Source organism: Lontra canadensis, unplaced genomic scaffold, assembly GCF_010015895.1.
Source record: "Lontra canadensis isolate GAN:19392208 unplaced genomic scaffold, GSC_riverotter_1.0 scaffold121, whole genome shotgun sequence".
NCBI classification, from domain to species: domain Eukaryota; kingdom Metazoa; phylum Chordata; class Mammalia; order Carnivora; family Mustelidae; genus Lontra; species Lontra canadensis.
Genome location: NW_022631115.1, coordinates 4423122 through 4438342, shown reverse-complemented (window position 1 = coordinate 4438342; position 15221 = coordinate 4423122). Strand labels below are relative to the sequence as shown.

General features: G+C 36.6%; 1 protein-coding gene across 1 annotated transcript in view; it reads left to right on the top strand.

Annotated features, from left to right (window-relative positions):
• The window catches only part of PXDNL (peroxidasin like), a 454842-nt gene that overhangs the window by 320486 nt on the left and 119135 nt on the right, over positions 1–15221 (top strand). Inside the window, exons 11-12 of the mRNA XM_032841176.1 lie at positions 6688–6804; positions 9117–9275. Of these exons, the coding sequence (XP_032697067.1) occupies positions 6688–6804; positions 9117–9275 (276 nt within the window). The remainder of the gene's footprint in view (positions 1–6687; positions 6805–9116; positions 9276–15221) is intronic.

The window sequence follows — 15221 nt, the reverse complement described above, 5'->3', positions numbered from 1 at the left end:
ACTTCTTGCACCTTCAGAATGTAAATCTTATTGGAGCAATGCCAAAAGACCTGCTGTACCAAAAACCTTTTGTCATCAGCTGACAAGAGTACAATAATCTACAGTGATACATTTTTAAGGGCTTCCTAGAGCCACGAACATTATAATTTACTTAGGAAGCTATTTTATTTTATTATTTTATTTTATATTTATTATTATTATTATTATTATTTTGTTATGTTAGTCACCATACATAGTGTTAGTCATGATTGGTTTTTGACGTAGTGTTCCATGATTCATTGTTGGCACATAACATCCTGTGCTCCATGCAATCTGTGCTCTCCTTAAAACCCATCACCAGGCTCACCCATTCCCCTACCACCCTCCTTTCTAAAACCCTCAGTATGTTTCCCAGAGTCCATAGTCTCTCATGATTTGTCTCCTACTCTGACTTCCCCCCTTATTTTTTTCCTTTCTTCTAATGTCCTCCATGCCATTCTTTATGTTCCACAAATAAGTGAAAACATATGATAATTGACTTTCTCTGCTTGACTTATTTCACTTAGTGTAATTTCCTCCGCTTCCATCCATGTTAATGCAAATGTTGGGTTGTCAGCCTTTCTGACGGCTGAGTAATATTCCATTGTGTATATGGATCATACCTTCTTTATCCATTTGTCTGTTGAAGGGCATCTCAGCTCTTTCCACAGTTTGGCTATTGTGGACATTTCTGCTATGAACATTGTGACGCATATGGCCTTTCTTTTCTCTGTATCTGTATCTTTGGGGTAAATACCCAGTAGTGCAATTGCTGGCTCATAGGGTAGCTCTATTTTTGTTTAGGAAACTCCACACTGTTTTCCAAAGTGGCTGCACCAACCTGCATTCCCACCAGCAGTGTAAGAGGATTCCCCTTTCTCCACATCCTCTCCAACATTTGTGGTTTCTTGCCTTGTCAATTTTTGCCATGTGGTTTTGATTTGAATTTTCCTGATGGCTAATGATGGTGAACATTTTCATGTGTCTGTTAGCCATTTGTATGTCTTCTTTGGAAAAGGGTCATGTTTATGTCTTCTGCCCATGTTTTGACTTGATTTTATTTTTTGGGGGGTGTTGAGTTTGAGGAGTTCTTTATAGATCTTGGATATCAGCCCTTTGTCTGTAGTGTCACTTGTGAATATCTTCTCCCATTCCGTGGGTTGCTTCTTTGTTGACTGTTTCCTTTGCTGTGCAGAAGCTTTTTATCTTGATGGGGTCCCAAATTTCATTTTCACTTTTATTTCATTTGCCTTTGGAGACTTGTATCCAAGAAGTTGCTGTGGCCCTTGTGAAAGAGGTTACTGTCTATCTTCTCCTCTAGGATTTTGATAGATTTCTGTCTCACATTGAGGTCTTTCATCCCTTTTGAGTTTATCTTTGTGTATGGTGTTAAGAGAATGGTTGGTTTTCATTCTTCTATACATAGCTGTCCAATTTTCCCAGCACCATTTATAGAAGAGACTGCCTCTTTTACACTGGATATTTTTTCCTGCTTTGTTGAAGATTATTTGACCAGAGCATTGAGGGTCCATATCTGGGCTCTCTACTCTGTTCCACTGATCTTTGTGTCTGTTTTTGTGCCCATACCATGGTGTCTTGGTGATCACAGCTTTGTAATATAGCTTGAAATCAGGCAACGTGATGCCCCCAGCTTTGTTTTTCTTTTTCAACATTTCCTTGGTGATTTGGGGTCTTTTCTGGTTCCATACAAATTTTAGGATTATTTGTTCCAGAGCTTTGAAAAATACCATTGGTATTTTGATTGGGATGGTGTTGGAAGTATAGATTTCTCTGGGCAGCATAGACATTTGAACAATGTTTATTTTTCTGATCCATGAGCATGGAATGTATTTCCATCTTTTTGTGTTTTCTTCAATTTCTCTCATGAGTGTTTTATAATTTCTAGAGTATAGATAATTTACCTCTTTGGCTAGGTATACCAAGGTATCTTAATTTTTTTGGCGCTATTGTAAATGGAATCCATTCTCCAATTTCTCTTTTTAGAGTTTCATTGTTAATGTATAAGAAAGCCAGTGATTTCTGTGCATTGATTTTTGTATCCTGCCACACTACTGAATTGTTGTATGAATTCTAGTAATTTGGGGATGGAGTCTTTTGGGTTTTCCACATAAGAGAGAGAGTTTGACTTCTTTGTCAATTTGAATATTTTCATCCATGAAGAGAGAGAGTTTGACTTCTTTGTCAATTTGAATACTTTTAATTTCTTTTTGTTGTCTGATTTCTGTTGCTAGGACTTCTAGTACTATGTTGAATGATAGTGGCGAGAGGGGCATCCTTGTCATGTTCCTGATCTTAAGGGAAAGGCTCTCACCTTTTCCCATTGAGGATGATATTCACTATATTTTTTTGATAGATGTCTTTTATGGAATTGAAGAATGTTCCCTCTATCCCTATACTCTGAAGAATTTTAATCAGGAAAGGATGCTGTATTTTGTCAAATGCTTTTTCTGCATCAATTGAGAGGACCATGTGGTTTCTTGTTCCTCTTATTTATGTGTTCTATCACATAGAATGATTTGCATATGCTGAACCACCCTTGCATCCCAGGGATAAATCCCACTTTTTCATGGTGGATAATCCTTTAATGTACTGTTGAATTCTATCAGCTAGGATCTTGTTGAGAAATTTGGCATCATATTCATCAGGGATATTGGTCTGTAATTCTCCTTTTTGATGGGGTGTTTGCCCGGTTTTAGGATCAGGTAATGCTGGCCTCATAGAAAGAATCTGAAAGTTTTCCTTCTGTTTCTATTTTTTGAAATAGCTTCAGGAGAATAGATGTTATTTCTTTGGGTGTTTAGTAGAATTTCCCCAGGGAATCCATCAGGCCACAGAATCATTTTTTGCTAGGTTTTTGATCACTGCTTCAATCTCATTACTGGTTATTGGCAGGACAGCCCATTGTCTCTGGGTCCTTTCTTTGTTCAGAGTTCCTCTTCCTAGTCATTCTGTTGAGTTGTGGTTGAGGGGATATACAGCCAAAAAAAAATCAACCTCTATCCAGGCAAGGTGCACCCTCTTGACTGATGATCCTCTGTCCCAGTAGAGATCCAGAACTATATAATCTTACATCTCAGGATCATTTTATGGGTTTTCAGAGAGGCTTAGTAGATTTCTAACTAAATTTAGGAGACCAGTTAAAAAGGAGTCCCCCATTCCTCTGCCAACTTGGTGGAATTACCAGAAGTTATATTATTTTATGCATTTTCTAAAATTTTTGTTTTCTTAGGATTTTTATTTATTTATTTGAGAGAAAGAGAGAGAGAGAGAGAGGGAATAAGCTGGGGAGAGGGGCAGAGAAAGAATGGGAGCAGCAGCCTCCCTGCTTAATAAGGAGCCCAATGCGGGACTCCATCTCAAGACCCTGGGATCATGACCTGAGCTGAAGGCACATGCTTAAACAACTGAGCCACCCAGGGGCTCCATGGAAACAGTTTTGAAACATGGAGTTGGGTAGACTTTGGGGCTGAGTGTTGGCTTCTGGGAGCAGAAGAATTGGCCCACTGGAAGTCACAGTACTTCATCCATCCTGGATTTTCATCATTCAGTAAATGTTTTCCAAATTGCTTTTGTTTAACATCAACTCTTTAAGTAGCAATAGATCAATAATTCATTGTTTCTATTCATACGTCTGAGGAAAAAAATTGTGTTTCCCCTAGAAATGTTAATACCATGAAAAACATTTTCTATATGCTAAAAAGGTATAGAAATGAAATTTTTTTCTTGATGTCTTCGATAACTCCTGGGGGAAATTACTTTTAAAAGACCCAAGTATTGTTTTTAGACTTTCCATGTGTCAAGATTGAAAAGTGCTTACAAAGAAATAGCATTTGGGGTGTTTTTTGCTCGCACTTTTTTTTTTTTAATATTAGTATTTGGTGTTTAGAAGCATAATGCCTAATTTCACTCTGACAGGCTCCTTTATTTCATACCATTCTAATCTTTTGTGTCTCAGCTTCTTGTGTTTAGCTTTTACTTCTTCTATTTTTTCATCTGTATCCGTTCAAGTCCGACCAAACTCTGACATTTATGGTGCTGTTCATTTCTTATACCACAATACACTAACAATTTCTTTTTACCAGGCAGTTTGTACTGAAATTGCCATCTGCTTATCTTTTGTCCCTTGCAACTGTATATTTGGGTTACTTGTAGGTCTATGTGTTGAGATTTTTAATTGGTCTTGAAATGGTCCATTAATCATTTGATACATTTATAAAAGAGGCTCCTTTTATTTGCCTAACGCATAGATGTACTATGATTTAAGATGTACCTTTTCTGTGTCATCCTAACAGATGTTCCATCAATTTTCTTTAGTTCCTTTAATTTCCATTTAAGCCAAGAACGCAACTGTCCACAAATTAATTTCCTTTCCTCGACCAGCTGAACAAATGATAAAATGAAAAAGAAACAGCTTCAATGAAAGGTGTGAATCACAGTATGGGGCACTTAGATGAAAGGGCCTATAGTTACCAATAATGTAAATAAAAATCCTTTTTTGTATGAGGCATCACAGTCATGAGTTTTGTAAAAGCCACCAGAAGGGTGGATTTTAATAAAATGGCAAAACGCTTCATCTAAGCATGTGGTGTGTTAGTATTAGAGGTAGGCTTGATGGCCACCATTGTTAAGTGATAGGCCCAGAAATGTCAACTCATTATTCCTCTTGAATTCCTCTAGCCTACAGTACCTGCCTTTGTGATATTTAGATCTTCTGGGTTTTCTTCCCATTGTATTAAAATTTCTTCACTGATCTAGCAAATTGACCATTTTACTGCTAGGAACAAATGTAAAATGCCTTTCATAGTTTTTGGTTGGATGTAGTCTTGGATTAAAAATATCACTTTTTATGAAAACATGTAAAATATAACAACACTGCATATGAAATATAACAATGCCAGATGTGGCTAGGTGTGAGTTTTAGTTACTATTAAAAAGTTCTAGTCAAATATCCCAAAACTTGTGCCTTCACTAAATGACTTGCTGTAACTACTACCTACTTTTGCTTTATAGCTTTTCTACTGTGTCATGAATCCATTTTTTAATGTAGAAATATTTTTGCTCACTTCAAGTTATTCCTAGCAATTTAAAAAGTTCATGCAATGTTCTGGAGAGAACATTGAGTGGCCCAAATTCTCATTGTGTCTCTAAGAATTATTCATTTCAACCACCTTCAGCACTAATTTCTTCATCTATGGAACATGGAGCCTGAGCCTGCCGATCTGTGGGCTATTTTCACGTTGACTTTTCTAAGACTCTAGTACAAATATCTTGCAGGTATTCCTGAGGACGTTCATGAATTTTATGACCTCATAATTTAACTTTTACCATTTTTTAGCCTAGTACCTTTTTAGAATTGAGGACTTTAAAAAGTCTTTATTACGTAAACACAATATGAAAGCTGAAACAAATACAGTTTGCCAAATACTATTTATTTTATCATGATTCTTGTAAATCCAGACAGTGAGGAAGAGGAATGAGGAGATAAGTACAGAGATCTAAGCAAAGAGAAGAGGTCAGGTCATCTCAGAAAGTTGTTTGGAAAATGTCAACACATTGCTATTATTGGATCGGTGGCTCCAGGAATGCAGGAGGAACAATAGAAATGACCACTGGGGCCGCCATCTTCCAGCTCCCTCCCCCCACTTCCTCAACCCTTGACTCTCCCACCAAAAGGATGTATGCCCAGGTCATGTCTCCATAGGTAACCCGATACCTATGCAGGAAACAGGAGTATCAGGACCCCCCACCCCATACCCTCTGATCACCAAATACCCTATCATATATGGATGTGAGCCCATGCCCTGCCTTGGCCTGATAAAAGACCCCTGCCGACTCCCTCCCAGTGCGACTTCCCCAACTCCACTTTCCAGAGTCGTGGAACCTCGCCCGAGGGTGCCCACCTCCTCCCGGGGCGACTTTCCTGGCTCCCCTTCTCCTGAGCCCTGAAACTTTGCCGGAGAGTGCCTTTAATAAATCTTGCCTTGTGCCAACCTTGCCTCGTGTCATGTTTATCTCACCTATAAAACCTTACAGCTATCATTGGAGATCATCACGCCCTTAAATGGTCATACAGATTTCCTTTTCATATTAATAAAAGAGTCATGAATAGACTGCATAACTGTATATACATCTATTAGCTATTTACTATTTAAACAAATTAATTGTAAAAGATCTGAAGGTTTGGAAGCTTGAAATTTTGACTTAAATGTGAATTTTTAAAAGGTACAATAGCAAGTATTACAGGAAACATTTTTTCCTGAAATTAATGAGAGCAATTGGTTGCAAATTTTATCATGTATGAAAGTTTGGAGGAAACAATTTTGTTAATGGTTCAAACACAATTTTTAGTTTTATATATGTCTATTGCAGTTAGTAGATAACATATGAAGCAGAGTCCATAAGATTTAGAAATTGTTCTTTCTTACTAACTATTGCTTTTCTGCTTTGCAAACCAGAAATGTATATTTTTGGTTTCTTTGCAAGCAGACACAAACATACACAAGCAATTGTACATTCTTAATAGTTTTTATGTAAATAATTGGAAATAAATTATAATTAAGGAACATATTTAAACATATTTTCTTTTTTCCTTTACTATTAATTTACAGAATAATTTTTAATTTTGATATACATTTTCATTCTCTTTAGCTCCTCCACAATTCACAGTAATCCCCAAGGATCAAGTGGTGCTAGAAGGACACACTGTCGAATTTCTCTGTGAAGCTGAAGGCAACCCACCTCCAATAATTGCCTGGACCAAAGCAGGTATTAGCATATGGGCAAGTAATTGTGGAAAGAGATAAATACCTTCCTTGTTAAGGAAGGAGAAAAAACAACTTAAACTAATTATCATAGTTATATCATGGACATGAAAACATCACACATGTTTGAATTAAATATGATATCATAATTTCAGTTATATGTTAAATTTCAACATTTGAATATGTAGCTTTCCTCATATAATCTTTCTGGGACTCAATTTCCTGATTTTTTTTTTTTTTTAATTTACTCATTCTCTCATGTACTTCCTTTCTGGCAACCACTAGTTTGTTCAGTTTCTTGATTTTTAAAATAAAATTATTGGACAGTTAGTGGTTTTAAGTATTTTTTAAAGTGGCAGAACTCTCTTTTAGTACAAAGTGAAATAGTAAGTGCAGTGAAACCAACCGTAAGAAAACTCTAGCATGTTAAATGGATAAAAGAGAGCTATTGTCCCCCCCACCTTTTTTTTTCTTTAAAGAATGCTTTTTGGTGGCAGGGGTTGGTGCTTGGGTAGCTCAGTAGGTTAAACATCTGCTTTAGGCTCAGGTCAAGATCCCAGGCCTGGGATCAATGCCCACCTCAGGCTCCCTGCCAGTGGGGAGTCTATTTCTTTCTCTGCCCTTCCACGCACTTGTGTGCTCTCTCTCTCAAATAAATAGATAAAATCTTAAAAAAAAATTTAAAAAATGCTTTTTAAAAAAGATTTATTTATTTACTTGAAAGAGAAAGCATGTGAGAGAGCATGAGTTGGGGGAGGGATAGAGAGAGAGAATCTTCAAGCAGATTCCCTGCTGAGCATGGAGCCCTATATGGGTTGGATCTCACCAACTTATGAGATCATAACCTGACCCAAAACCAAGAGTCACTGGCTTAACCAAATGAGCCATCCAGTTGTCTAGAGAGTTGCTATCTTTAAAGTGTTGGGAAGGGGTGTGCAGTGTTGATCCAAGGGGCCAGGAACTTCTAGTGATCCTTGCGGTGTTAGAGAGTAGGGTCTATACTCTGAGATGAATGCTCCACTAAGATTTCTCTGGTCTTGGAATTGTTAACTTTTTTATTAGTTCAGGTAACTAGGTTAAATTCTAAACACATCAACATTTGTAAACTTCTTTTGGCTAAAATTTTTGTTCTCATCTTTATAAAAGTAGAGTGGGTAGGAGGTGAACTTTGAAGCTGGAAAGCCAAGATTCACATTTCCCTCCTTCATTTACTAGTTGCATGACCTTGGGAAAGTAAGTTAACTGTGGTTTTACCAGAGTTGCTTTATCTATATGCTGGGAGTGTTGATATTGCCTACAACACTGGGTGATTGTGGGGACTATTCTGGGTGTATTTATACTCATAAACATTTAAAAGTGTATTTGGCTCCTTTGTGTAGAAAGTCAATAAAAGTTAACTGTTTACAAAGGTAAATAGTTTTTTTTAAATTTATTATTTATTTTTAGTTATCCATTTTTTATATTTTATTTATTAACAATAAAGGTTAGCTATTTACATTTGACAAATATTGTCACTGAAATAGTTAAGAATGACAATCCATTAACTTGTTAATGGTCACAAGGAGTGTAAACTCAGTGTAAACTCAGAGGTGATAAAGTGTAATGTTGGCTGGGTGGTTGTGACTGTGAGTGATGATTATAACCTGAGTGTCACAAAAACCACCATTCCTAAGATTCTGTCTCAGCACCTTAAATATTGTAATTCCATAATGTTTTTATATTACAAATATCACATACATGTGACAAATGTTATAAAGATATTTGAAAATCATATTTAGTAATCACTCTGGGGAGTAATCTAGGAATAAAAACTATTATTTAAAAATAAAAAAAACACAAAAACAATTCTCCTGTTATCCAAATTTTGCCTGTTTGCACTCCATTAAGTAAAGAGTGGGGCCATGAGGCTATAGAAGTAGGTGTGGTTGGTTAGCCTGTGCAATGCCTCGCATTCCCCTTAGACATTTTATAGCTTGTTCTAAGAGTAATAGGAAGGCACCATACACAAGGGTAATGCTGGAATAACGTTAGTTTTGAATTTGCATTCTAACTGTGGAAAATAAAACTGAGGGAGCAAATATGAAGGTGCAGGAATTCATTCAGGGAGCTGACCAGTTCTCCTGCTTGGGGGCTGGTCAAGCTGGGTGCCCTGGTTTCCAGATGCAGTGTTATGGGGGCTGTCCCAGTATTGTGACACAGAGGACTTCCAGAGAGACCCCAACCTTTACCAAACACTTGAAGATCACACAGTAATAGCTGTCAGCTCTTTGAGCCATAAACAGTGCCATACAAAATATTTTGTTTCCCTCTTTGCAGGAGGGCAACTCTCTCAGGAAAGTCTACATACAGTTCTCTCCTCTGGAACTTTGAGAATTGAGCATGCAGCACATCATGACCAAGGCCAATATGAATGTCAGGCAGTGAGTCCGTTGGGAGTGAAAAAAGCATCTCTCCAGCTAACTGTAAAACCCAAAGGTAATGTGTGCTGTGATTGGATTTACACAATTGAAGAGTGCCTCTTTATGTGTCTTTCACACATCCCTGGGTGATTTTATTACTTACTTAGTTTTTTATTTTATAGGATCTAAGAAATTGCAAATTTTATAACTCTCTTCCAATAAGTCTTTTTTTTCAACTTGAGGATTTTATTTCTATTAATGTTAGTTATTAATATCATGTTTTCTTCCAAAAAAAATCATTTTGTGTTTTCTTACATTTTTTTCAGAACTAGTTAATTAGCATTACCTGCAGAGAGTAGCTCACAGAAAGATAAATTTCTCAGACCTGATCACTTGAATTTTGGTCTTATATTGATGTATCTTTTATGCTGAGGGTTATTGGGAATATACTACAGACACTTTTCTCCACACTCATCATGAAATACAGTACTTTGGTTTATCATAAATAGTAATATTCTGGTATGAGGTTGGGTTATTTGTCCATAATATATCATTAACTGACATGTAAAAAAAAGAAAAAAAAAGAAAGAAAGAAAACTCAAGGTTTAAATTTTTAAAGAAAGTTCCAATGTAAGGATGAAAAATGGTTGTTATTAGGTACTCTTGAAATTTCTTCTTAGTTACTGGTTTATGTTATATATATATATATATAGTGCCTAAACTGAATTTTTAGGATTGTTTTGCATTTAAAGATAATTTCCTAGATTTCTCCATAAATTTGCTATAATTTATTTTGATGTAGTAGATCTAAATTCACCAGTAACACATATTTAGATGAGAGCATATAAAACATAGAGACAAAAATCAGCCAGATGTAGCAATATAAATGTAAAAAGAAATACTAGTAATTTTGAAATATTCAGTGATGCTGAGACATAGACATAAGATTACACTGAACTAATATCTATGTACAATCCAGTATTGATTCTTTTCTCACTATATTTTTAACATATCAAGTGCTTGTTATTATTTATTTATTTGATCAAGTTAAGGTTCTATGAAGAGGGAAAGTAGTCAAGTAGCAGCTGAAATGCATGGCAAGATTTGAAAAAAACTTGAAAGTTAAAGGGAACTGCCATGCTCTTGGAAAACCCATATCTTTGGGTCATTCTTTCTAAAAGGAAAGGCTGAAATCTGCTCTGCAGAATGTTTAAAATTGCTTTTGAATTGGTTTTCAACTAATTCAACTAATTTAAAAATCAGGTTTTTGCATTAATATCTTTTTTTTAAGATTTATTTATTCATTTAAGAGTGGCAGAGAGAGTGGGAGAGAGAGAATGCTGGGGCATGGTGCAGAGAGAGAGAGAGAAACTCAAGCAGACTCTACACTGGGCATGGAGCCTGACTTGGGGCTTGATTTCACAACCCTGAAGAGTCAGATATTCAACTGACTGCACCACCCAGGCACCCCTACATTAATACTTTTTTAAAAAGGAGGGCATATTAAACCAACATATTGTAGTCAAATAAAATATAGCATGACGATGCTGAAGTTAATGGTCTTAGTTTTGTCCTCTTTTTGCTCCATTGTTACATCTTTACACCAGTGTCCCCCACTGACCCTCTAGATCTCAATTTAGAAGCATGCCTCTTCCCCAAGGAGGGTTCCTTTCCTCCACTCTGTAAGCTTTATAAGATGCTACTGTTGAAATTAATATTAGAATGTGCCATTCAATCTGATAGTTGACAAATGTGGAGGAATTTGATAAATTTATCAAATATCCAAGTTAAAATATTATTAGCAATAAGCACAAATGTGGAAACAAATAAATTATTTTAGCAAACATAGAGCCCTACATGTTGAACATGAACTATGTGAATAGAGTGGGGAAGAGGGCCATAGGGAAGAAATAGTTGGGATTGTTGGTTGAGTTAGAATATATCATACCTTGACTATAGGCCATTGAACTTTCCATTTGTTGGCCAGATATATTATGTAGGACAGTAATCAGCCCAAAATGAACAGGCAAATGTTGAGGTGAAGAAACTCTAAAAATAAACCATTAACTCTATTATATAGCTGAGTGATATACTAGGTGACCTGAACATCTATGACTGGGGGAATGGAGGAGTTAATGAATTCAAGTAAACATATAACAGGTGGAACCATTTTATCTCTGAAATTATTAACAATATTTTTTACTAGCACCCCTGACAATATTTTGCAGGCCCAATTTTGTGTGTACTGAAGTGTACAAGAACTTTTCATGGGGTTTTTGGGTTAAAACAATCTCATAATAATATCAAGATCTTGTTTGCCTTTTCTACTAGGTTGACATTTGCCTTGATGGTACCAAGATAATGGTGGATAAAGGTGCTGAACCTTAGCATGAATCAAAGCAGTGGCACCAAATTGTACTAGTAATTCATATATTATTCCCTTGTAGTGTGGGAAAAAAAGAAAAGTAATGTTGTTTACAATGTTACTGATAAAATGGGGAAAATACTACTTTTATTAAATCTTGACGCTCTGGTAGATGTGTCATGAAAGAAATTGGCAAAAGAAGCTATCAGTTGTCAAATTTTGATGTAGTATCAAAGATTTTTCACAATTATCTGGAAAAACTTTTAAAATATACCTACATTTTGCGAATACTTATCTTTGTGAGGCCATATTTTATTCATATACTTCAATTAAAATGACCAATAGCAAGAGATTGAATTGAAAAGCAGTTATGAAATTATTGGGATTTGCAAAAGTGTAGAACAATATGCTACTCCACTCACTACTTTTATTTTTGGAAAATTAATTAATGCTCATAAAATTGTATTATTTATTTGAAAATTGTATGAGTTTATAACTGTAATTTTTGAATAGGTAAAATTTAAAGTTCTCAGATTTAATTTCTAATATAGTGAACAGATACATATAATCAACATAAATAAAAGTTCTTTGAGCTTCTCAATAATTTTTAAGTGTAGTGCTCCTGAAGTTAATGTGTTTGAGTAACATCATTTGTTGGGTCTTCTTTGCCTGATTTCTAGATCTTTAATTTTCTTTTTAATCACTTTAAACTCTTTGTTGCCACCTCATTTTACTTGCATTTCTCATGTCTACCCTTTATGTCCCTTGCTGTGTTATGAACAATGTATATTCACTCCAGAGATGATTCTAACTATTATTAGCTATGCAATAATTTTATTTTTTCCTCTAATATTTTGCTCAAGCATATGCAAATATATATACAAACATTGGATGAAGCTAGTAATTTTATAGAAACATATTTAATTAAAACGAACTTCAGAAGAGATAGAAATATAAACAGAATATAGTAAGGGAGAAAAAAGTTGCCAAAGAACACAGGAGTACAGATAGCTGACTGTTACTCTCTAGCATAGCTGAATAGACTGATAATTATTCTGAATATTAAATTTATGAAAGAGCTCTCTCCACTAAGAGCATGTGGTCATGTGGTTTGCTAAGGAAAACCATCACATCTATAAATAACAAAAGTTCTGATGCTATTCATGTTGATTCAGGAATTAGAAAATAATAAACACACTAAAAATATTTTTAGTAAAACAAACTTAAGCTTGATAAAAAATCCTAAGGAGGAAGAGCCAAGATGGCAGAGAAGTAGCAGGCTGAGACTACTTCAGGAAGCAGGAGATCAGCTAGATAGCTTATCTAAAGATTGCAAACACCTACAAATCCAATGGGAGATCAAAGAGAAGAAGAACAGCAATTCTAGAAACAGAAAATCAACCACTTTCTGAAAGGTAGGACTGGCAGAGAAGTGAATCCAAAGCAATGGGAAGATAGACTGCGGGGGGCGAGGCTGGCTCCCAGCAAGCGCCGGAGCAACGGAGCACAAAATCAGGACTTTGTCTCCCTCTGAGGGACATTGCTCCAGAGGCTTAACCGGGGTGAAGCCCACATGGGGTCAGCGTGGCCTCAGGTCCCGATAGTCACAGAAGGATCGAAGGGTGTCTGAGTGTCGTAGAGCTTACAGGTATTAGAACGGGGAAGCTGGCTACAGAGACAGAGCTGAGGAGTGAGCTCTCAGCTCAGGGTTACCTTGAACCGGTCGCAGGCTCGGTCAGCTCGGAGCACAGCCGGAGGCCAGGGTGACAGGAGTAATTGGGCACTGTTCTCTGAGGGCACACTGAGGAGTGGGGCCCTGGGCTCTCGGTTCCTCCGGGCTGGAGACTGGGAGGCTGCCATTTTCATTCCCGTCCTCTGGAACTCTACGGGAAGCGCTCAGGGAACAAAAGTTCCCGAAAGTAAACCCGAGCGGGATTACTCAGCCCGGCCCCTGGTAAGGGCGGTGCAATTCTGCCTGGGGCAAAGACACTTGAGAATCACTATAACAGGCCCCTCCCCCAGAAGATCAACAAGAAATCCAGGCAGGACTAAGTTCACCTATCAAGGAGTGCACTTTCAAAACCAAGGAGAGCAGCAGAATTCCAGAGGAGGAGAAAGCAAAGCACGGAACTCATGGCTTTTTCCCCATGATTCTTTAGCCTTGCAGCTAATTTAATTTTTTTTTTCTTTTTCAATTTTTTTTCTCTTCTTCTGACAATTCTTTTTTTTAACTTTTACCCTTTTCTTTTTTAAAGTTTTGAACTAGTTTAATATATATATATATATTTCATTTTTATATTTTTTCTTTATTTGTTTTCTTTTTTAATTTTTTTTTTCTTTCTGAACCTTTTTTTATCCCCTTCCCCCCCCTCATGATTTGGGATCTCTTCTGATTTGGCTAAAGCATATTTTCCTGGGGTTGTTGACACCCTTTTAGTATTTTACTTGCTCCTTCATATACTCTTATCTGCACAAAATGACAAGGCGGAAAAATTCACCACAAAAAGAAGAACAAGAGGCAGTACCAAAGGCTAGGGACCTAATCAATACAGACATTGGTAATATGTCAGATCTAGAGTTCAGAATGACGATTCTCAAGGTTTTAGCCGGGCTCGAAAAAGGCACGGAAGATATTAGAGAAACGCTCTCTGGAGAGATAAAAGCCCTTTCTGGAGAAATAAAAGAACTAAAATCTAACCAAGTTGAAATCAAAAAAGCTATTAATGAGGTGCAATCAAGAATGGAGGCTCTCACTGCTAGTATAAACGAGGCGGAAGAAAGAATTAGCGATATAGAAGACCAAATGACAGAGAATAAAGAAGCTGAGCAAAAGAGGGACAAACAGTTACTGGACCATGAGGGCAGAATTCGAGAGATAAGTGACACCATAAGACGAAACAACATTAGAATAATTGGGATTCCAGAAGAAGAAGAAAGAGAGAGGGGAGCAGAAGGTATATTAGAGAATTATTGGAGAGAATTTCCCCAATATGGCAAAGGGAACAAGCATCAAAATCCAGGACATTCAAGAACCCCCCTCAAAATCAATGAGAATTGGTCCACACCCTGTCACCTAATAGTAAAAATTACAAGTCTTAGTGACAAAGAGAAAATCCTGAAAGCAGCCCAGGAAAAGAAGTCTGTAACATACAATGGTAAAAATATTAGATTGGCAGCAGACTTATCCACAGAGACCTGGCAGGCCAGAAAGAGCTGGCATGATATATTTAGAGCACTAAACAAGAAAAACATGCAGCCAAGAATACTATATCCAGCTAGGCTATCATTGAAAATAGAAGGAGAGATTAAAAGCTTCTAGGACAAACAAAAACTGAAAGAATTTGCAAACACCAAACCAGCTCTACAGGAAATATTGAAAGGGGTCCTCTAAGCAAAGAGAGAGCCTAAAAGTAGTAGATCAGAAAGGAACAGAAACAATATACAATAACAGTCACCTTACAGGCAATACAATGGCACTAAATTCATATCTCTCAATAGTTACCCTGAATGTTAATGGGCTAAATGCCCCAATCAAGAGACACAGGGTATCAGAATGGATAAAAAAACAAAACCCATCTATATGTTGCCTACAAGAAACTCATTTTAAACCTGAAGACACCTCCAGATTTAAAGTGAGGGTGTGGAAAAGAATTTACC